This window comes from Mastigoproctus giganteus, chromosome 5 (assembly GCF_048544385.1).
Source record: "Mastigoproctus giganteus isolate SK-2022 chromosome 5, ASM4854438v1, whole genome shotgun sequence".
NCBI classification, from domain to species: Eukaryota; Metazoa; Arthropoda; class Arachnida; order Uropygi; family Thelyphonidae; genus Mastigoproctus; species Mastigoproctus giganteus.
Window position 1 is genome coordinate 199926224 of NC_143579.1, and position 25105 is coordinate 199951328.

Genomic DNA, 25105 nt, shown 5'->3' on the forward strand with positions numbered 1-25105 from the left:
ACAGTGAGGTGCCTAGTCTCCTAGTTTGAGGTTGATGGTTTGAGCATGCTCAATGCTGATGGGATTCTTCCTCTTGTTCAGAATAATCACCTGAGAGGGCATAAATTCAAATTGAGGAAAGACAGATGTAGAATAGACGTGAGGAAATTTGCCTTTAGCCAGTGGGTGGTTAGTTGGTGGAACAGACTTCCATCCCTTGTCGTGGAAGTTGATAGCCTAAATAAGTTGATGAAGGCTCAGCTGGACAGGTATTTCGAACAGAGGGGTGAAGTGGAGTGGTTATTTTTTTTTTTATTTATTATTATTTTTTTTTTTTTTGGCTGATGCTGCATAAGCTTGCTTTCTTGCATCAAATGCCTCTACTAATGCTAATGCTAATATATGCGACTGAATTCTGGCTGAAGTGGTCCAACAATAAGCACCATCTTCCCCATCAGTTAAGGACCACACAGTTTGCTGAACACCTGATAATACATGTATTATCAGGAAACGACTGCAATCAAGATTGATTTGAGTGTTATCATCACCATGCTTCTGACAGCTTTGTGAGTGGCACATCCCGCTGTCTGGCTTAAGAGCCACCAAATCCATGAGGATGAAAGCTAATAGACTGAAGATGGCCGATAAGTTCATACCAGCCAAGGCGTTGCAAGCTATCCACAGCTTGTCTCAAATTTGAATTGACCTTGAAAGGCTAATAGAAAATTCGAAGTATAGGAAACAAACCACGATGTGGTTCGCTCAGGCTACTGTCGCCAAACAGTTCTGTGCATTCTGCAATAATTATGTGATTCAATGCTGTGCTTATGTGAACAACTGTACCACCCCTATGGCGATTCAGTGGCGGTGTTATATTCCTTTATATTGTATTATATGTAAATCTAATTATATATATGTTTTTATTCCTTTATATTGTATTATATGTAAATCTAATTATATATATGTTTTTATTCCTTTATATTGTATTACGATATATGTAAATCCCCCAGCATACACTGCCGTGAAGAGAATTTGTCACTCACCAAAGTAACACTTATGTATCTTGGTAGGACAAATAAAGATTTATTTATTTATTGTGAGGAAAAAAGGATCCTGGATTATGCAGAACAGTAAATAAACTAGCATCCTGGATTATGCTTACTGACAGGCGTACTTACCTTCATTCTATGAAATAAAGAAAGCATGCTGTAACTAGAAAGGAAAACGTTTCTGGACCTATATTCATATAAACTTTTTTTATCCCTATACTCACTAGAGCACGCACTGAAAAAGTCTGATGTGACTTTCAAAAACACCCGACATATCACTTTCGTGCTTATTTTGATTGCTAACATCTTGGCTAACTGGATTTATCGTGATAAGTTTATTTATAGTAATCGTGATATGAATACTTAATTACTAAGCAGTTAAAAGAAAAAAAATTATATTAAAATAGCAAATTCATTTTTTTTCTGTTCGTATCCATAAACATAAATTTCTAAGTTTAACATGGAAAATTATACAAGACAACAGAAAAAGCCGTTTTACACTTTCGGAGATGGATTTTCTACATTAAACACTTTTTTCTTTTCATTTTTTTACATCTAAGCAAGTTTTGCAAACCTGCTTAATGCATAGTGTTACGCTGACCACGCTGTCTGTAGATCAACATAAGAACTGGCATAGTAGAGGCAACACTGTTACCAAGTGAGAAACATGAGCTTTTTTTTCCATGTAGAATCATGTTGAAGGGATAATATCCATTTTCTGGAATAACTCAGCAATATACAAATACTTATAATTATAGTGCCACAAATACTGTAGGCATCTGGAATTTCTTGAAAAAATATTACTTGCCACAAGTAGCTTAAAACAATGTTTGTTTCAGCATGGAGTACTGTAACGATATCGGCTATTTCACTTCTCAGAACCATTCTCAGCAACATTTGACCCCAGAAACTTAAAAGTGCAAGAAGGATTAAGAGCCAGCATCCTGGATTATGCGGAACAGTAAATCCACCTGAAACTATTGTGAGTATTATGGTTTCAATAATACCTACCCACGTATTGTTAAATTGAACAAACAGTTGGTGAATTCCATCAAGTTTTTTGCCTAAGAAAAAGACTGCAGAACCTAAACTCAGAGAAGCCACTGCTGATAATATCCCAAAGTAGTATGGTGTATAATGTAATTTGCTGGTTAGTAGGCTTGGCAGTCTTGAGGCCAGCAAAATTCCTAATAAAGTAATAAATGCCGATATTTTTTGCAGACTTCCACACTTTTCCTTCAAAAATATCCTTGTTATAATTGGATTGAAAACTGGGAAGCTGAAGAGAATGGCTGTAGCACATCCCAAAGGAAGATGTTGAAATGCGTAATACCGAAGAAAAAGACTAAAGGTTCCTAGAAGAGAATATAAAAATAAATGAGGGTTAATGCTGTCGGATGTGATTATTTTCTCTTTTGTATGCACTATAATAGGCAAAATGAGAGCAAAAATCCCTACACATCTCACAAATGCTAGTTCTCCCGGATTAGTACTGTTCATGGATTTGACAATTGCATATGAAAGAGTAAAGAGGATGCTTGATAATAATGATAGAATGATAGATATAAGCATTGGTTGATGAATTTTAAGCCATTTCTGTCTTCTGTTCTCTGGATTATCTTCGAGTCCATTTTGTTGATCGCTTGTCGGTTCATGTGGTGCTGTTTCCATTTCGAGCTGAAGTTCTAAAGTAGAACTGTTTGGTGAATTGTTTTGCTGGTCACCAAATTTTGCTTGACTAATAGAATTCAAAAATTCTTGAAAACGATCATTTTCATCCATCACATTAGCTGGTTCTTTGTTCCATGAAGTAGGCGAATTTTTTCTCGATGCTCTGGGCATACTGGGAGTATCACAAGGTGGATATGCCATTAGATAAGGTGAAATTTTCCTCTGCTAATGAAAATAGAACAAAAATAATTTATTAATTAAATGAACTAATCGCCACACATTAATATTAGGAAATTTTTCAAGATTTAATTTGTGCAAATACTTATTAACATTTAGACTTAAGCTCTTAGGTTTTGCCAATGTGCCGTGTTACGACCAAGGATGGAATTCTGTGTTCCTTGCACATAACGCCACCCTCCTCCAGCACACCCCTAGCTGCAGCCAGGGGTGTGTTGGAGGAGGGTGGTGCTAGCCCCTTATTAAATTTTTGGGAATTATCAGAGCCCCTTGTTAAAAAAAAAAAAAAAAAAAACTAACTTAATAAAATTTAACAGATTGTTTTAACCAGGGATGTCCCTTAGCTAAAATCCTTCTTGAGTTTTTTAACTCTTGTTAAAAAATTAGTTCACACCCCTGGCTGCATGATGATTAATTTCGATTCTAATTGGTTGAATGATAATTATTTATATTATCATTCAGCCAATTAGAATCGAATTATATTAATTATCATTCATTATAATTTTATCATTCATCGTAATTAATTAATTATCATTATAATTAATTTATTTAAAACATTGATTGGTATGCTAAGTAAAATTATTGCAAATAAAATTATTGCTTATAAATGCAATATTATTGTTAAACATCTAGAAAATCAAAATGGATGTACATTAAATAACTATTTAATGGTCCCGTAATGGAGGTACGTTAAATATTATTTTATTATAACACACACGCATACTTTTATGGCAGAGATGGGGACGGTGTAGGCTGTATCTTTCCTGCAGCATACTTTGATAACTATCTCGCGGAACTGTCACGGATTTTTATGGCTCCCATTTATGTATAATTTAATCCCCTACTACATAAATTAGATAATCAATTGGACATATATCTAAAGGTAGATTTTTTTTTAGAAAAACTAATAAAGCTTTTAGACGTATTTAAATTGAACGTTTTGTAAAATCTTAAGTAATAATGCATATAAAATACTGCAAAATTATTTCACAGAAAAACGGAGTAGAAAGAAATGAAAGCTGAGACAAGTATTATGGACCAGAGGATTATTAGCTTGAAACACAAACTAGCAGTTCTTAAGATTAGCAGAACTACTAGTTTTGTGTTCCACGCTGATAATCCTCTGGTCCATGATACTTGTTGTCTCAGTGTAGGTACCATTGAATTGTCTAAAAATGTCAATATGCGATGCGACATTGACAGTTTTCGGCAGTATGTCCAACGGTCATGATCCAAACCACGAGGAGCAGGTCCACACCACACCACATTTACTTTTCCGAACATAATTGTTGGCATGGGCGTCCACAGAAAATTTTCCGGGGGGGGGGGGGGCAAAGCTTGGAGACAAATAATTACATCAATAAATTTTTATTTAATTATTTAATTAAACAAGTAAATTATAGAATACAGTATTACATCAATACAAAACACATACATAATGTATATAAATTTAAAATATAAAGGAAACAAGAATTAATATATACATATACATAAAACAATTTTTTTAGTTAATTATAATACCAACTAGATAAATTGGAGAATTTAGCATAAAAGTATTAGGGGTGCAAACTACTCATTTCTGTTTGCCATCTGGCAAAGGTTCCATTCAATGTATCCATATATCTATATTATCATTTTAAGTTTACTGTTTTATTTTGTGTGTTTATTTATAGGGTACAACAGAGAAGTCCAACTTAGGTTACCTAAACTTGGCCCTTTGAACTAATGAGTATAGATTGCACCCCTAATACTTTATGCTAAATTTCTCCAATTTATCTAGTTGGTATTATAATTAACTAAAAAAATTTTATATACAGACAGATGTAATGTACAATCATAAATTTGATGGCATTAATCTGTTCTGTCACTCTTTCTTATATTCTTTTACATAACTTCATATATATATATATATATATATATATATATAGATAATAATAATTTCAATAATCATGTATCGTATAAGAATTGAATTCTCCGTCTATCGCTTGCAAACCTATTGATGACATTTTCAATAAATTTATTCTTTACCGCTTCCTCTTCTAGATTCTTCCTGTGCACACTAATCATACATAAACCTGATAAGCGAGTTTCTAAGATAGTGAACACCTTAACCATGGTTTCACACGGTTCAAGGTGTGGAAACTTCTTTCAATGGTACAGGTCGTAACAGGTAATGTCATACCAATAGTTATTGCCGAATTAATAGAAGGGAAATAGTCTCAATATTCCAAAACTTCTTGTAAAGTTTGGGGAATATCAGTCGATGAACCAAAAACAGGAACACGTGTTTTATTGCTGCAATAGATGAAACACGTGTTCTATGGTTACCCCGCCGAAGGCCAACCCGTAATAAAATTTTAAGGCAGACAAAGCGTCCCATGGTCAAGGGTGTAAGGTTACATATCTCAATCACTTTTACGATTATAATTTGTGGAATTTTTTACTCGATCCCAGGGAGGGACAAGTGCCCCGTTTTTCCCCCTCTGCAGACGCCCATGACTGTTGGGATAATGAACTTTAGTTGGTAGCGCTTTCAGAAATTGTCTGTATTCTATGGTCAGTGTGACGGGTTTGAAATTATCCTTGCGGTAGCACAGTCGTTATAACCATCGTTCGCCTAACACTGGGTGTAAAATGCCCCGGGTTCGAATCCCATCAATGATGCTAGAAACTTTTATGGGCTTTTTCACTCCGAGGCTGAGTTATTATTATTATTAGTAGTAGCAGTGGTGGCAAGAAAGCAAGCTTATGCGGCATCTGAAAAATAAATCACCACTTCCCATTTTACCTTTATCTAGTTCTTCCTTGAATTTCTTCAAACCCACCACTACAATACATGGTAGTTGTTCCATCAATCAACCACCCACTGGCTGAAGAAAAATTTCCTCATATTGGACATGTGACCATCCTTTTCCAATTTCAAATTATGCCCCTCATAGCTGAGCAACAATGATTCCATCAACATTGAGCTTACTCGATCCATTCAAGGACATAAACACTTCAATTAGGGAGTTAGCCTCAAAACACTGGTGGATCCCGAAAAAAATGACAGGAGGGGCACCATTTTTTATCTTGTTTGTACACAGACAAGGCACAAAATAAAGCACAGAAAAAACAAATACGACACTCAAACGTAATGTGACTGGTGGACACAGGCACACAGCTAAACTCTGAATTACCTTGAAGTAAACATTACGCAAGACCAAACTGCATGAAGCCTCGAAACAGAATGGCGATAACATCAGCATCAGTGCTGCCAAATGTAGTCAGTTGACAATAGCTAGGACAGAATGCAAAAATAGCTATAATCCATGTTAACAATGAAAAAAAATTTTTTTTTGTAGCTAAAGAGAATTTAAACTATTGGTTTAAATTCTCAACCGAGTGCCTCCCTCTCGAAAAACGAGAGGGAGGCACGTTCCCTGGTGTCCCTACCCTGAATCCGCCTATGCCTCAAGACGTTTCAATCTGCAAAATTCAGTCCTTTCCGGTAAGAGCACCCTTCTGCTCCTTCACCAATATTGTGGCTGTTCTCTGCACACGTTCTGATAGATTCACAGCCTTCCTAAAATGCGGTTCCAGATTTGTATGATTACCCTGATGAACTACCCGGCCAACCTTTATATCATCTGAAAACTTTGACATTAAGCTTGATAACCTTCATCAGTATCATTAATAAATACAATGGGCCCAGCACTATACCCTGGGGAACTTCTCCAGTAACATTAGTCCAAGAAGATCAGTACCCATTTATAACCACGGTCTGCTTTCTCCCACTCAACCATTCCTTTATCCATAGCAGCAACTTGCCCTTAATATCGCACCGCTACAATTTGTATATCAGTCTTTTATGTGCAACAATATCAAACGCTTTTTTGAAACGCAAGTATATGATGTCAAAACTAATATTTGCATCCAGTTCATTTGTTACTGTCTCATAGTATCCAATCAGATTGGTCAGACAGGATCGCTCCTTAACAAATCCATGCTGTGACTGCAGTATAACTGCATTAGTGTCTAGATGGTTCTTCATTAACTTGTGGCTCACCAATTTAACCTGGAAAAGAAGTCAAGCTAATAGGTCTGTAATTTTTTCAATTTTTAAAAATTTTTTGACTGTCAAAATAGTCAAAAAATTGAAAACATTAGCACACTAATGAAAAACCTGAATTCCTGACAGTTCATACATCACTTGTTTAATTCAGTCACAATACGGGGAAGGAAAAAAAAAAAATATATATATATATATATCATCCCGTCTTTAACTAGAGATTGGAAGTGAATCCATGTTGGCAGGACATTTTGTGTAGAGTGACTTTTTGCTTCAGTGAATCTCTTTCATTGTTCCACAGGCCAAAAACGTGCCTCTTCAGGTTATGCTAGGAGTTCATTTGATGTTCTGTGTGGCATTTTGGCTATAACTGTACCATAAAGAACAGGTCCATGCAATTTCTACAGATAGTAAATACAAGTATACACAGCCCTGTCACAATCTGCAGCATCTTGTCCTATTCAGGGTTTTTATTAATCCTTATTGAGCAGCTTACTTTGACCTATATCCCAATTTAGCTGGTTACCTCACGTTCCTGCTGAGACATGCACATCTCTCCCTTTGCTGGCAAGGCAAGGCAACTAACATCATGTATCTTTGAAGCGAGGTAATATTTTTATCGCGCGATTCATATTGACTGCAATTAATATCTCGCTTTTTCTAGATGTTTTTTTATTTAATGAAAGTGACCCTTATTATTATCTACACTGGTGTTCAAAGAAAGTGCATCACCTAGGAATTTCACATTTCTAACTCCTTTTCGCGATAGTATGTTACATTAATGACTAGCATCACAAATAGAAATATAGACAAAAGATATTTATTAATAGTTAAGGCAAAGCCAAGTAATATTTGAGAGGTGCTCTCAAAATGAGCATTCGCAACCTTTATACAACAGTTTTGGTAAACACGACAATTATGGCTGCAATGTTATCAGAAGCCCTCAGTTTGCTTCAGTTTATCATTTTAAATGGAAAACAAAATGAAAAGTTTACCAGGTGCAAACTAATATTTAGTTGAACCGCCTCTGGCCCTGATGACAGCAGCATACCGTCGAGGCATTGACAAGATCAATTTCTGAAGACAATCAACTGATAGTTCTTGGTTCCAAACACGAATTATGGCTTCCTGAAGTTCACGAAGGGTCTTTAGTTTCTTTCTGGAAACTGCAGATTCCACACGATGCCAACAGTACTGTATAGGATTCAGATCCAGGCTGTTTCCTGACCAGCTAAGAGTTGTAATGGACCGTTCTTCCAACCATTTTTTCACCTGTAACAAATGTAAACACATTACTGTCGAACCTATAATGCAGAAATGAAGCTAAAGTAACTACAGAAGTGCCTACTTACACTTTTCGCCCGATGACAAGGAGCAGAGTCATCCTGAAAAATGCAGTTAATTGGCAGGTTGAAATGGTCTCTGATGGTTGGCAGCAATTTTCCGTCCAATATAGCCAGGTATCCATTTGCATTTACGGAACCCTTTATAAACTGCAGGTGACCTACTCCGCGATATGGAATGCATCCCAATATCATTTGGCTGATAGGGAATTTCACTGTAGCACCATACAGTCTGGATGGTATTCTTCACCACATCTACGTAGAATCGTTTGTCTCCCATCAGAGCCATGCAGGTTGAATTTCTTCTCATTCGAGAAAATAACTGACTTCCACTGCTCGGGGGTCCATTTGACATGCTCCTTACACCAAATTAATCGGGCCTTTTTCATTTTTTTGTGTGAGTAGGGGCTTCTTCTTAGGAGGACAGACTACAAGTCCATTTTTGAAGAGGCGTCTTCTGACTGTTACTGCACTTGCTACCACTCCTGTATGTTCTTCTCATTCTCTTTTCAGCTCAGACGAAGAAGCTTTACGGTTTTTAAGGCATAAGCGCTTCAAAACGCGGTCCTGTTTTGGCGTAGAGACTCGTTCCTTTTTCCTATCAGCAGAACCAGTATTCTTGATTTTGGAAAGAAATCTTCTCACTGTCGACTGATTACAAGACACTCTATAAGCAATATGACGGGAAAAACATCCTTCCTCACGTAAAGCAACACTAGCATTCGTTCTTCGTGGCATCAACTGCACGAAACTCGCCATCCCGAGACAAGCAAGGAATGACTGCAACTTTTGCAGAGTGTGCTTATATAGCTGAAAGTAACAGCTGATGCAATATTACGTCATCACCTACGCGTGTCAATCTTATCTGATGCAATCTGTAAGAAATATTGCCATATATTTACGTTATGCGGACGACAATTACAATTTTAAGGGGTAATGCACTTTCTTTGAACACCAGTGTATATTCGCTTGATTCACTATTTACCACTTTGAGGTGAGTGGTGAATAGGTAGTAGTTGTTGTCCTATTATTTTTGAATATATTAGTGTGTTTATCAATATACAGTATTCTAAGAAGGACTAGGATCAATGCGGTTGGAATCGGCATTGTTTCTATTCGATTCCTGTAAAACTGAGTCGTACTTGTCGTACCTGATTAACTTGTTTTCATTGTTGCCTTTGATCTATGACGAGTATGTGCCAAATGTTCTTAAATTATATCAATATAAATTGGTATTACCAAATAAACAATGTTGATAACTAATAGTTGATAACTAAATGTTGATAACTAAGTAAGAGACGTATACTTGCGATTGCAACGTGTCTAAATGTCTCTAAATGAGGGCCCGATCTTGTGACAACTTTATTGATGTGATTTATGAATTTAATGCTTGCATGAATACAAATATTTGTCATATGACTGTAACAATAGAAATATTTGTCAACGATTTCTTTGCGAAGTTACTCTGGTGACGTCACAAAGAAATTTCACTATGTGACGTCACTTCCGTGATGCTTTATCGTGACCGATCAGATTTACTCGGTTGTAGTTGCCCCCAAGGATGTTTCACATAAAAAAAAATCTATTTTCTATAAGCTATAGTTTTTAACTGTTATAATGCACTGCATGATTTGATCTGTGAAAAAAAATTTTCAGCAGGAGCCTCTTCAAGGTCAAAATCGTGGTATTTATTAAGTTGATAATTATAAGGCTGCTGGAAGACTTGTAGGCGATACTCCCTCGTACCTCACCGGGTATAGTGTTCTAGAATCTAGATAACTTCGCTGTTCTATGACGCCATGTGATGGCCTCAGCTCAGGTCCCATCTCAGGATCTTTTATGAGTTTATTTCACATTATATGAATTCGGTTATGGGCTCATGATTTTTTTCTCTAGGAAACTGTGTTTTTTACTAGAAAAACAAGAAAAGCGACAATACGACACTGTTCCCTCATATCTTTATTTACCTTGACGCAAATAAATCAATAAACTAATCGATTTGAAGCATTTGTGTACTGGGATTCTTCTAGAGAAATATTTATGAAGATTAAAGAGAAGTGAAACTAGCTATATAAAATAAGGGTTGCTTGTTAAAATAAATGCTCTATATTGCATTCAATGTGTATAAAGAAGTTAAATTTCACAAAGCTTGTAGTATACAGTTTCGGTGGAACCTGCTGATATAAAAAATTCATTTTTTAATTAATGATATATTCTTAATTTGGCTGTTTGCGTTTCTGGGGGGAGCCACATGTGCTATAATAAATAATATTCCAACAAGCTAGCCGAACAGTTGTCAAATGAAGAGATCAATTTTTAAAGTAACATTTAATATCGTAAGTATTACTTACTGGCTTTTTTTTAGGGATTTCTAGAGTATCAGGCTTTTCCTCTGTACCCATCTTTTCTCAACTAGATTGAAAAAAAAAAGCAAATGCTATCATTCTAAAAATATGATAAAGAATATAGAACCAAGGAATTATAGCAAAACTTCTAATTACAAAGTTGCTGAATCATTTATTTCACATTTGGAGTGATTTAATTCCATATAGTAAATTTTTAGTTCTAGATCACGTTTTAGTATCACTACGACAGTGTAACATGTTTAAAATATTATACTGTATGTGCCTTGCATTACTTATAAAAAAAATTACGTTAGCAATTATGAGCAGCAAAAAGATGTATTAATTTGCACGTGTTACTGGGATTCTTGCAGCAAAAAACTATAAAAAAAAACCTCACATTACAATAAATAAAATGAAATAAAGGAGAATATTACAGTATTTTGGAATAAAGATGTATTTTCAGGTACGTACAATTTCCTTTTTAAAAATGAAACGCGGACTATTTCCTAGGTCTCAAGAATTCAAAAAAAAAAAAAAAGAAAGAAAGAAAAAGAAATACAATACTTTGAAGAAAATATATAATTATTTTAAATATACTTATGATTTCATACAAATTGAATTACAGACATTTTTAATGCAACAGTACCTTACTGATAAAAAGTCTTGCAATGCCCAAAATAAACCCAGATATTAAATAAAATATATAAAAAATTATATAAAATACTTTAATAAATATATTAATTGTATGTTTAAATTATAAACTGCTTTTATTTGTTTAACAAATTATTCATTTATATATTTAATGAATTAATTAACAATTTGATTATCAATTTAATTATTTTAATAGTTATATATTAATATTTAAATGTATTCTTATTAATATTGTTAAATAAAATTTTTTTATTGATCCTGAACCCCGATATTGCTAGCGCTGCTGGGTAATGTATATCTCAGACTATAATCAACTTAGTGTGACCACAATGTTTGTAGCGTTGGAAAGAGGGGAGCGATGAACCCGCTCCATAAATTTGTAAAAAAAATTTATACTTTTAATCAACAGGCGTCGTCCTCACGACCGCTCACTCTCTGTTTGTGAATAAACTTGTTATCTAAGTGATATGGAGGATTGATTCACAAGTTATTTGTTTGAGTTGAAACATTTTTTAAAATCGTATTTCTTTATTTCATTTATGTTATATATATATATATATATATATATATATATATATACAGGGTGATTCACTACCAGTGCGACAAACTTGCAGGAGGTGTAGGGGGCACAAAGACGAATCGGAATCATAGCATTGCAGGGTCCGAAATGCCTTCGTCATGCGGTAGAGGACGTTGAACGGTCGCGTGAACAGCGATCCCGCTGGAAGTCAGCATTTGTGAACCGTTTCTGTTGAAGAAACCAAGTAGCAAAAGTCCTCCGGAGTGGATAATCCGCAGGCTCCAATGATTGGACGCGTTGCAGATGATATGAACTCATTTGGTTTGTTGACAGTATCCTCCATACAGTGGATTGGGAAATACCCAATCGTTGGCCTATCGCTCGAGTACTCGTACTCGGATTACCTTCTGCAAGACGTAGGACATTCTCCTCATTGTCTGGCGTCCTCGTCGTTTGCCCTCGATTCATGGTACCTCTCGTGAAACAACCAGTCTCACGTAACCTTCTCATCATACGATTAAAATCGTATGATGAGGAGTACGCCTGTGCGAGAAACGTTCCTGGTACAAGCGCAGAGCGGCGCGCCCGTTACAGTCCGCAGCTCCATACGCGAGGTGCATGTCGGCCAGTTCAACGTTCGAATACTCGTCCATCCTACTGCCTCGGGAACCGGTTCGCAAATGCTGACTTCCAGCGGGATCGCTGTTCACGCGACCTCCCGTTCAACGTCCTCTACCGCATGACGAAGGCATTTCGGACCCTGCAATGCTATGTGATTCCGATTCGTCTTTGTGCCCCCTACACCTCCTGCAAGTTTGTCGCACTGGAAGTGAATCACCCTGTATATATATCCATGTGAAATCTCTAGCAACACGAGGTGATGGGAATGTTGTATCGTTTCGTTTACGTTCAATAACATTAATTAATCAGACGTTCTTCTCCGGAAAAGCCGACATTACACACCGCATTAATAAATTCTGTACTTCTCCCGAAGTACGACTGCTGTCAGATTGAAACTGCCTACTTCAACCCTTCAAAAATTATCTCATTCCATAACCAATGACATCATGTTCTCTATTACCAGTTACCATGGTATTTATCGAGTTGTATACCCGGTATATATCGATAAATAGATAAACTTGCATAATTTTTTTTTTTTTCAAATAAAATACAGAACCTCGAACAAAGGGATTGTGCTTTGGACTACGCTATACACTGAGTGATCACCGAATTATGACCACCCTTATGAAAAGTGAATGCGACCCGTTGACCACTTAAAGTATTAGAGTGCGCAGTTAGTCGACCTACGTAGCATAGATAAGGTGTCAGTGGTTCAGTAGGTAGTAAAATTCCGAGCGTGATGGGTAAAAGGAAGGACTGATAAAGGACAGATTGTGAAAGCTCGAAGGGCTGGTACCTCGATTTCCCAAACGGCTGAACTGGTGGGGTGTTCGAGAGCCGTCGTAGTTAAAGTGTACTAGGACTGGCGTCAAAATGGTCAAACAACGACCTGACGACAAAACTGCAAAGGTCAGCGAAAGGATGAAGTTAGATGTGAGCGCCGGGTCCGACGACTCGTACAGGCGAACAGGCACAGCACTGTTAAAGAGTTGGCAACCCAATACAACATGGGCCAACCCAGAACAATAACTGCCATGACCATGCGTCGCACGTATGGGCTATATCAGCAGACGACCCCTACGGCATCCTCTCCTAACCAAGGTTTATCGCCGTAAAAGACTCGCCTGGTGAAAAAAGCATGCAAGTTGGACGTTAGAAGACTGGAAGGAGGTGTGCTGGTCGGATGAGTCACGTTATTTACTCCACACCGTGGATGGTCGTGTACGGATTTGGCATCAACAACATGAGGCTCTTCATTCATCATGCATGGTATCAAAAGTGCAGGCCAGTGGAGGCGGTTTTATAGTGTGGGGCATGTTTCACTGGCAGGAACTCTGGTGCATGTGGAACAACGTATCACTGGTCTCCGCTATTGTCAACTGCTTGATGACTGTGTACACCCCGCCATGTTACACTTTTTGCCGAATGGCGATGGTGTCTTCCAAGATGACAATGCGCCGAGCCATCGGGCACTTTTGTGCAGGGACTTTGAGGAAAACAGTTCTGATTTCCAGCATATCGATTGGCCTCCGAACTTCCCCGATATCAATGTCATAGAGGACCTGTGGGACACTATGGAAAGGCATATCAGGCGTCTGGATACACCAACCACCTCCATACCTGCATTGCTGGCCGCATTACACGCCGCTTGATTGGACAAAGCTCCCGAACGCTTCCGACATCTTGTTGAACCAATGCCACGTCGGATAGCTGGTGTACTGAGGGAAAAAGGAGGACCTACGAAGTATTAGGCAGGTGGTCATAATTCAGTGATCACTCAGTGTATATTCCTGTATGCATGTCCTTCAGATGCAAGTAATGTACAGTTGTAGGCACAGCAAAGCAAAATACAGTGTCCAAAAACCTCGTTTACAAAAATAAGATATTATTGTGTGAATATAGTACATGATACAAACATGAAACTGCTTCCAGATGATAGATAATACCTCCAAGTTTTTATTCACTAACCGGAAAATGAGAAATAGATAGTAGCAAAATGGCAAAAGTGTAATCTTGGCGGAATTTGTCCTTTTGAGAGTTTAAATATTGCAGAGGGTATGGACTTTCTACTTTGGAGAAGCTACCGTCACAGGCTTTGTGTATCTGAACATGTTACAGAATTTCCTTATTTCCAACTGCAAGATGACAATGATGGTGACTTGATTTTCCGATAAGACGGACATTACCCAAAGAACTTCATGCATATATGAATAGTGTGTTTACTAGTAAGTGGACTGGAAGAGAAGCACCGTTTATGTCCCCCCCCCCCACCAACACGATCTCCTGATCTGACTCCTTTAGATTTTACTCTCTGGAGGTTCGAGAACGACGAGGTGTATGTTCCACCTATGCCAAAAACCATTATGGAACTTAACACATTTGTGAAATAATCGGCCACGTTGACACAAATATGTATTAGCATTAGTATTACTAGTGGCAAATGATTCAAGAAAGCATGCTTATACAGCATCAGCCAGAAAAAAAAACCAAAAAAAAAAAAACCATAAAATAAAATAATTTCATTTCACCTATCCATCCCCTCCAATAATTTGTCTAGTTCTTCCTTGAATTTATTCAAACTATCCACTTCCACAACAGATGGAAGCTTGTTCCAGCAATCAAACGCCTGTTGGCTGAAGGCAAACTTCCGCACATGCACATCTATTCTGCAACCATCCTTCCTCAATTTGAATTTATGCTCCATCATGTGCATAGTCTAAGCAAGAAGAAGAATCTCAACAATATTGAGTTTGCTCAAGCCATTCAAAGCCTTAAACACCTTAATCAGATCACCTCACAGGCGCCTAATCTCTATACGCTACAATTTGTAGAACAAGCCTTTCTTGGTAAAAGCATCCCTTTGCTCTCCTCTCCAATCTCGTTGCCCTTATCTACACCCGGTCCAGCAGATCTACATCCTTCCAGAAATGAGGCTTCTGGACTGAGTATACAGTACTTAAGCTGTGTCCTGACCATTGCCTTATACAATGGAATAACACCTCCTTATCCCTGCTAGAACAATTCCTGTATATCACTGACAAAACTCCATGAGCTGTCCTAGCTGCCTGTCTGCACTGCTCAGAGAACTTCATATCAGATTGCACAATTACCCCCAAGGTTTTTGTCATTTTACACCAATCTCAGTGAAGTACAGCACAATTGATATGTTTCTCTGGGATTACTGCTGCCCATATGCAGTACATTGTATTTGTCAATGCTAAACTTTAATTACCATTTCTCAGCCCATCTGCCTAATTTTCATAGATCTTTTTGCAGCAGCATGCTTTCATTACTATCATTAACCACCCTGCCAACCCTTGCAAACTGATACATTAAGTTCGTATCGTCTGCAAACTGATACATTAAGCTTGATATACCCTCATCATTAATACATACAGAAAACAACAATGGACTCAGCAGGGGCTCACATCTGGTGAGTATGGGCTTGGCACACCCCGGGTCCTGAGATAGATATCATCATTCGTCTCCTTCTTGGTGATTTCCTTCTCTCTCTCTCTCAGGGTAACTCGGAATTTTTTTTTTTTTTTTTTTTTTTTTTTTGCCTGGTGCAGCAAAAGCCTGAGGCTTCCTTGGCACCATATGGCTAATAATGATAATGATAATGAACTCTGTGGGACTCTACTAATAATATTAGTTCACGAAGAGTAGTGTCCATTGATAACCACTCTCTGTCTCCTCCCAATGAACTATCCCTTTATCCATAGGTTACTCTCCCTTAATGCCACACTGCTCCAATTTGTACAAGAGTTTTTTATGTGCAACAGTATCAAAAACTTTCCTGAAATATCCAAGTACAGTATATGATATCACTATTATTTTCTTCGTCCAGTTGCTTTGTTACTGCATCACAGTATTCAATCAAATTGGCCAGACAAGATTTCCCCTTGACAAACCCATGCTGTGACTGAAGTATAACTGCACTCCTGTCAACATGGTCCTGTATTATTCTTTAACCAGTCACTACATCATTTTCCCTGGAACAGAAGTTAAGATAACAGGTCTGTAATTACTCATGTCACCATTTGAGGTGTGTTTTTTATGTTTAACTATTATTTTTAGGCCACCTGAATAATGAAATTCATCTGCCGTGCTGTCTATCTTATGTCTGTTAATTGCGTGTGTTCTATGGTCGAGTTGTCTGTTTTGCTGGACGAAAAACCCCAGTTTCTGGGGGGGAAACCTTGCTATCTATGCCTGAGACCGATTAACTCAGCCACGGAATGAAAAAAGTCCATTAAAGTTCCTCGCGTCATCGACGGGATTCGAACCCGGGCCTTTTCCACCCGGTGTGGGGAGGACGGTGACGATACCACTGTGCTACACGCGCAGACTTTTATGTTTAACTTCAACGATTTCTCTTCCACTTTCCTCTCAGTTATCACAAAATCTTTTAGCTCTCTGTTAGCGTCTGATAAACTTCTTGCATCCCGCCTCCTTATAGAATTCCTCATGTGTGAATATAGATGCAAAATACCTATTAAGCCTCTCAGGAACCTAAGCAGGTCCACTTGATGTTAAACCATTGACATCAATTGGACCAATGTGATTCAGCCCCTTACTTCCACTGTTAATACTGTATTAGTAAAGAAGTCTGCTGCTTTTCGTGGCATTCTTTACCAGGGACTTCGTAATTGCCTTGGCTTGCCTAACCTCCTTTGTGACTTGACTGCAGACTAGTTTATATCTACTGTTGGCTTCTATATCACATGATAATTTATATGCATTTTGTATTCTCTGCCACAAGTCTTATCAACTCCTCTATCATCCATTTAGGCCTAAACCTTGAACCAGTGTCTCTTAGTCGGTATGAAAAACCTAATATCTTATACGATTATTCCCCTGAATGATCCCCATTTAGAATTGGTTTTTGAGTGCAGGTCAAACGCTGTAAATTTATTATTTTAAGTTATATATTTTGCTTATTTTGTAGGGGTCGAGGGATGATAGCTTTAGGTTTTGCCCATACAATAAAAATACATCAGTTCTCCATTGTAAAGGCCCACTATCTTTATTCAATGTTGTTCTATGATAAACAATTTGTTTTGTGACTCAATGATATAAAATGAATTAAAATGAAATGCTCAGATTAAGAACCTAAGGGGGCATAGATTGAAATTGAGGAAATACAGTTTTAGAATAGATGTGCGGAAATTTGCCTTAAGCCAGCAGGTGACTGATTGGTGGAACAGACTTAAATCTTTTGTTGTGGAAGTTGATAGCTTAAATAAATATAAGACTGAGCTGGACAGGCATTTGGAACGAAAGGAGGGGTAAAATGGGAGGGTTTTTTTTTTTTTGGCTGATGCTGCATAAGCTTGCTTTCTTGCATCATATGCCTATATTAATGCTAATGCTAAATATCAGAAGATTAATGCACAACATTTTCTAATAAAATAGCATTTCATCGCTTTCGGGATAAATGAAATACCTTGTTATTAATGCGAAAAAGAATTCATTTTCTTCGTCCCAATACATGTTTAATTATTTGCATAACTAGTTACATCACTGCAAAAAAATTGTAACTCTATAACTTTAATAATTTGTTCATACTAACAGAAAGCGACAGCAGCAATTTGCAATTTTAATATGAAATGCTGATGCATATCAGGCTTGTTTAAACGGAAGACAGTTCCTTGCAGCCTACCGTGTCTAACCATCTGTTTATAACTAATACGAACTTAATAGCTGCAGTCCTGTTGCAATATCCGCTGTATTTGAACGTGTTTAGCAGGTGGTCAGTTTTTTTCTTTAGTTATTATTAAAATTAGCTTGTTTTGTAATCTCGTGAAGGTGTAACTACACGATTAAAGCAGAAATAATTGAGAACTTTGCCATAGCAATACGAGACTTCAATTTGTAATGCTCTTCGCTCTTTTGTCAGAAATACGTGTACGTATTTATATAGTATTAGTATTAGTAATGGCGCCACATGTTGCAAGGAAGCCCATGGCTTATGCTCACCAGCAAAAATAAATAAATCAATAAAACAACTAAAAATACATAAAATAAAATAAGAATAAAAACAAATTAATAAGAAAATTAAAAAATTATTATAATTTAAATTAAATTTAAATAAAATTTATTTTGATTTCAAATTAAATTAATTTAAAATTAAATTTAAATTTATGATGATCTCTATAATGTTATATTCATTTGACAATTTTATTTAAAAATATGCACAAATTACTAATGAAATCCACAAACTATTTCATTAAATTAAATGCGTTTAAAACTAATCTGAACATTAAAAGAACTAATTGCTAGTACGAGAATACTGTTAAACACAAGACAATTTAAGAGCCAATGAAAGAAACTGTTAAAACTACCTTGCCTGTTTTCACAACATATACCCTTGAAATGAGCAAAATTTAGGAAAGAAATAGAAAACGGAACCAAATGACAAAAAAATATCTGCTCACAGTTTTTTTCCCTTTGTCCATTCTTAAAGAACACTTGAGGCAAGATGAGCTTTATTATGAATATTATTCTAAAAAGTATTCAAAATCTGCTGACGAAGCCAGACGTGTTCAAAGCTGCTAAGTGGATTTTCTTATTTATTGATTTGAAATTATTGTTTTTCTAAAACTTTTGATTTAAATTTAGTAGTATAGCATTATTTTGTGATTTTCTGATTAATCTGGTGTATTTATTCTTTACTCGGCCTTGTAATTGCATAAAAGTATGGTAAGGGTATCAAATCGACGAGTTACAACTCTGCTGAACGAGAAGTTTTTTAGCCATATTTAGCCGCTTTATTGACCATTTTTTACATCAAATTATTTTCTATAAGTAGCTTATAGACCTAGTCAGGATCGGTAGTTCATTCTGAATTGAGACAGCGAGATTTGGAAGTTAATTAATACTTAAGTGTCCGTAGATTTACCGTTCGTAACTTTCCGCCATTGTCATACGATACAACGTTATATCCCGAAGTAGATAGCGTTAGTATAGTATAGTATATAATATAATATTGTCAATTAATCAGTAAAATCTATTAATTTTGTTAAACTTCGTTGTCAGTTAAATTGTACTTTTAACTATATACATATAACGACTTAGATTACAAACGTAACATAATTAATTAATACATTAATTGATTGAAAAAAATTAATTGATTGTACATAATACATTAATTGATTGATTGAAAAAAATGTGGGAACTAGTAATTACTACTAGTTCCCACATTTTTGTTATATTACTAGCAATTAATACTAGTTCCCACATGAACTAGTACTAGTAGTCGTTGGTGACTGTATTGTCGGGGAAACGGGGAGCATGCTTTGTAAAAAGGATAGGTGGAACAGGACCAGGGTATGTCTGCCAAGGGCAAAGGCTGACGTTGTAGAGCGAATATCATCTTTTAAGGGCACAAAAGGTGATATAGTTGTACACGTTGGCACTAATGATATTAAGAGTAGGAGACCGGCAGAATTACTTAACAAGTACAGGTCACTGTTGAAAAAAAGCCGTGAATTAGGGTTGAATTTGAAAGTGTCTGCAATTCTATCCAGACACGATAGGAGATGAGTATATGATGAGAGCCTTGTCGATCAATTGGCCCTGGAAAGATTGTGCAAGGCTCAAGGGGTAGAATTTTTTTCAGCCTGGTCTGTACTTGTTAACAGGAGAGACTGCTTCTACAGGGATGGGATTCACTTAAATAGAAAGGGTGCAAGAATATTTGCTGATGCTATCGAGGCAGTGTTAGGTGGGTCGGAAAACTACTAGCTTGGGGGGGATACAAGGACTAATAGATTAACAGTAGCCACTTGCAGAGGGGAAAGTGATTCTTGCACTGCTTCTATTGGAATGAGCAGAGACCTGGAAAACAAGATGCAGGATATTTCAGAGACTGCTGGGAGTCATTGCGGTACAAGTAAACACATGGGTTGTGTGAGGGTACCTAAGAATAGGAACAGGTGCATGTATACTTGCGTGTACACCAATGCTAGGAGTTTGGTAAATAAATTTGATTAATTTGAGGTATTGCTCAAAGCATCAAAGGCGGATATTGTTGGGATTTCAGAGACGTGGTGTCATGAACTGGAATAAACAGATATAACGAATTCAGAACTGGAATAAACAGATATAAGGAATTCAGAACTGGAATTTGGGGAGTACAACGTCTACAGAAAGGAGAGACAGGATAGGAAGGGAGGAGGAGTTATGCTATTAGTTAAGAAACACATACGATCCAAGGAAGTGAAGCCAGTCGACATCGCTGGACAGTGCAGTGTCGAGTCAGTTTGGTGTGACATAAGCATTGGGAGATCAAAATTGAGAGTAGGAGTGTGCTATAGGCTTAATGACTCTGATGAATATAATAAGAAACTGTACAGGGAAATAGAGTGGGCCAGTAAATAAGAGAGTCTTATAATGGGGGATTTTAATTTCCCAGATACTGACTGGGAATTTGTGGGTTGGTCACTCACACACACTAGCAAGGCTTTTGTGGATTTATTGGATGATTGTTTTCTACATCAGCGTGTTCGGGAGGCAACTAGAGGGAGTAATACTCTTGATTTGATTATCAGTAGTGATTCTTCATGCATTAAGAATCTGCAGATAAAGGAACCACTAGGTGGCACTGATCACAGTGTGCTGAAATGGGATTTACTCAAAGAGGTTTCATCAACCGGTGAAATACCACCACTTTGCTTATTGGAGGCTTGAAGTGGTGAAACCTATGTTTAGTCTCTAGAGCAAAGTTTCCGGCTTCCCCCTCCCCCCATACTTCTCCTTCAACCCATGCACGGTACTAAGTACTATAGGTTTTGATACCTTTCGTGTTGGGGGTTTTCATAAAAAAAAAAAACCATCAGGGGTAAATGGAAGGGTTTTTGCTTTCGTAAAGGCAACTACGATGGTCTGAAACAGTATTTAAATTCTATACAGTGGGACAAACTGATGATGCTACCAACAGCAAATGGATGTGAGATGAACTAATGAGACATATCGCAGAGAAGAAAAATGCATGGAATCTAATATCATTTCCTTCATACATAGATAATTTATTGAATACTCCTCGTATTACCTGATGCTGGTGCAGGAGAGGCACTAAGCAATAATTATCTATTGTACTAAGTCTCTCGTTAAGGTATTGAATGTCACTGTACGTCTATGAGACAGCGAGTGAAGAGACTCTGTTAGAGATGAGTCATTAATTAACCTAACTGCCCTCCTCTGAATGGAATCTAGAAGTTTGAGAGAGGTTTTGGGGTCACCGCCCCATATGTGAGAACAATATTCCATGGTAGGGCAGATGTGCGATTTGTAGAGTTAACAGCTGTTTGGAAGAAAAGTAACGCCGAGAGCGAAAGAGAAAACCAAGTTTTTTAGATGCAGAGGAAGCAATATTTGTAATGTGCTTGTGCCAAGGCAGATTAGAAGTCAGGATAATCCCCAAAAGAGATATCATTTTGCCTAGAAATCAGAATGTCACTAAAGATAAGCATACAAGCAGAAGAATCCTTTTTGCGAGATATAAGACAAGACTGAGTTTTAGAAGGACTGAAATCAACTAAGTTGTCTTTGTCCCACTGGAGATCGGCATTTAAGGAACTGGAAGCGGATATTCGAGAAGTTGAAGTACAAAAAACAGTTGGCAAACCATAAGATGGAAGCTTGTTTAGAAGGCCTTTATGCCAAACACGATCGAAAGCCTTTCAGATGTCAAGAGTAATTGCTTGTTTCAATGAACTTTTCCATTCAATTTTTCGATAAGTGGGTAACATAAGCCAGAATATCACCAGTGGATCGACACTGACGGAATCCATACAGGCGATTGTTGATCAGACGGAAGGTTTCTAGGTAGTTTAAAAGTTGGCGGTTGATTTCTCCATTACTTTAGAAAGAATAGAAGTAATTGCAAGGGACGATAATTGGGTGGCATTATTTGTCACCCTTTTCAGAAATTGGCTGGATATGAGCAAATTTTCAAGCAGAAGGAAAAACACCTTTGGAATAAAAAAGTGAAAAAAGATGGCAAACAACAGGAGTAAGTTCAGGAGCACAGGTTTTGAGAACAAGTGGAGAAATACCATCAGGACCTGGAGCTTTCTTAGCATCAAGATTCGTCAAAATCCTTTAGACATCCCTTTGATGGAAGACCACAGGAGGCTCCTGTCGTCTTCCATCAAAGGGACCACCATTTTTTTCAAAGGGACAACACGCTCCATTCAATGCCTCCTGTCAGGAGGCATTGAATGGAGCGTGTTGGGAAAGGTGGGAAGTGTTTTACCAAGCAGAAAACCGAAACTGCTGTTAATTTAAGCAGCAGTGTTTCTGCATACAGATTCAAAGACACTGTCAAGCTTTGGGATAGCTAAAAGTAATGAATTACAATGGGCATCATGCTTGTTTTATTCTTTCTCATTTGCTTTTCAATAGTTAACATCTCTCAAACTTCATCTAAACTTCATTATTATTTTTATCATTATATTAAAAATAAAAAATAAAATTATCCAGAAGTGTTTAGAAAGCTGAATACTGTCTTTATTGTTCACATAACATCAAAGTGACCAGAGCTTCTTATGTGCGTAAAGTCTATCTAATGCCATTAAAGTAACATTAATTGGGCAAGTGCATTTATATAGCAATATCTGTAAGCAATTTACTAGTTATGGTATCCACAGCAGTGCTGCATTGCTATGTGCTGCCAGTAAGAAAAAAATATATATAATGGCCGCTCTAAAAAAATTGGCACAACTAACTTCACATTAAGGCATAGTGTAGACACTTATACAAGTAATGTTCATCTAATTGTTATTCCCCAATCCACACAAATGGCAGATCATTATATTACTAATTATTGTAAGCATTTATTTATATAATTCCTATAGATGTAGACATGTTTATCTGAACTGAATGCAACAAAGCCTATTTTGTTTGTATAATATTTAAAATAAAGAAAGTGTTTTCCTATACTCAGGGACAATCACACAAGTTAATGTACAAAGATAAATCCAACTTACTTTGCCATTTTTGCCATTGCACTTTCAGATCTTTGTAGTGCACAGACAACTGCAGTAGATGGCAAATGATGTTCCTCTTGGTAAGTTTCAAACCTGGACTTCAAATTATTCAAGTTGATGGGCAAATTGTCAAGGCCGTAATCTGGCTTGGTATCAGCTTTAGCTTCGTTCAGCCATTCGAGTTCACTGTTCCGCCTGTTAGCAGGAAAGCTCTGCAGTTCTTTGTACCACTCGATTGAAAAGGCTGTGCCAGGAGGAACGACACCAGACTCGCTCGTGCTGCCGTGACTCACCGTTATCAATTATTCTTTTCAGTGTTTTGTCCACTTAAGTTTTCTGTAAATTGTATCTAATTTCGCTTCATTTATACTCTTTATATCTCTTTATATTCAGAGAACTTCCCCCAGATTCTTCAAACTTCCCTAATGAACAATGACAACTATGTTGAAGTCACTGCTTCTGAATGAAATTCCAACAGTGACCAGTGTATGCTATGGTCTTCATAGATTTCCTAATTTTTGAAACCATTGCAATTAGATTGAAATTTCCAATCAGAAAACTGCAGAAAGCTTCCTTGCATTATTTAGAAATTCTAATACTAATACTAAATTGATTAATGGCGGTATTAATATTAAAAAAGCGGAACGATGGAAGCAAAGTTCATGCAGAATTTGCCTTAAAAAACGTTTGTCGTTCATATTTTTTCTACTTTCAGATATTTTTCTATTCCCTCTTTATTCGTTCACACAATGGTTATAATCACCATCCTCCTCACACCAGGTGAAAAAAGCTCGGGTTCGAATCCTCAAAGATGCGAGGAACTTTCATGGGCTTTTTTTTTTTTTTTTTTTTTTTCACTCCGTGGCCGAGTTATTCGGTTTTAGGCGCGGATAGCTCTGGTTTTTCGTCCAATAAAGCAGGGAAATCGTCCAGAGAGCGCACGCAATTTATGGACCTATTACAGATTGGCATGTGAATTAGTTCTCGGGTGGCCCTACTTTACTTTTTATTCCATTTTTAAATCTAAGCAAGTTCTAAGAATAGAAATTCTCTGGTTGGGTCGCAGTATTCGTTGACTCCCTGCAATGAGGAGTGGCTCTCCCACGAGAAATTATTTAAATCGAGAAGCAAAATAATAAATTTTAAGGCTATTTTGGTTATCTTAAATGCCCGACCCCTTGCACTGTTGGCCCTACCATTTCTACCAATATTTCTACCAAAATGTTTCAGCAAAGTTATTTGTAGCAGCACTTATTAAATTAAATTACATTTTTTAAAAAATTGAAATTAGCTAACTTATATAATTTTTTTTTCAAATAAAATTTATTATTATTTATTAATTTATAAAAAAACTAACTACCAGACATATAAGAAATATGTCTTCTGGTAATAAGGAGATTTATTTTTCCCCTCTGCCTTTGAACTAGATAAGAGGATATGAAGTCCCCGTACTTACCTCGTTCTCTCTTTTTCTCTCAACTAGTTTTTAGTCTTTAATCTTGTCATCCACGATTACCACACAACTACAACCTGCTGATATCAGATATTTTCCCAGATACCAACTACCGTTACACTTGGGTAATAGGCCTAATAATCATCACTACCATAATGGCCACTTTACTTTCTTCCCCGGCTTCATCCCAC

General features: G+C 36.9%; 1 protein-coding gene across 1 annotated transcript; it reads right to left on the reverse strand.

Moving 5' to 3' along the window:
• Positions 1–1679: 1679 nt before the first annotated feature.
• Positions 1680–25105, reverse strand: LOC150085998 (solute carrier family 35 member G1-like). The gene is made up of 3 exons (XM_090374764.1): positions 24918–25105; positions 10682–10742; positions 1680–2924 (listed from the first exon to the last, which is right to left on the reverse strand). Exons 2-3 carry the CDS (start codon positions 10730–10732, stop codon positions 1680–1682), a joined length of 1296 nt encoding a protein of 431 aa, XP_090230890.1. The 5' UTR covers positions 10733–10742; positions 24918–25105.

Excerpts from the sequence above, each read along its gene's own strand:
- LOC150085998 (XM_090374764.1), bottom strand. The coding sequence starts at position 10,732 with ATGGGTACAGAGGAAAAGCCTGATACTCTAGAAATCCCTAAAAAAAAG. Across the intron at positions 2,925-10,681 it reads AAATCCCTAAAAAAAAGCCA|CAGAGGAAAATTTCACCTTA; the intron begins GTAAGTAATACT and ends TATTTTCATTAG.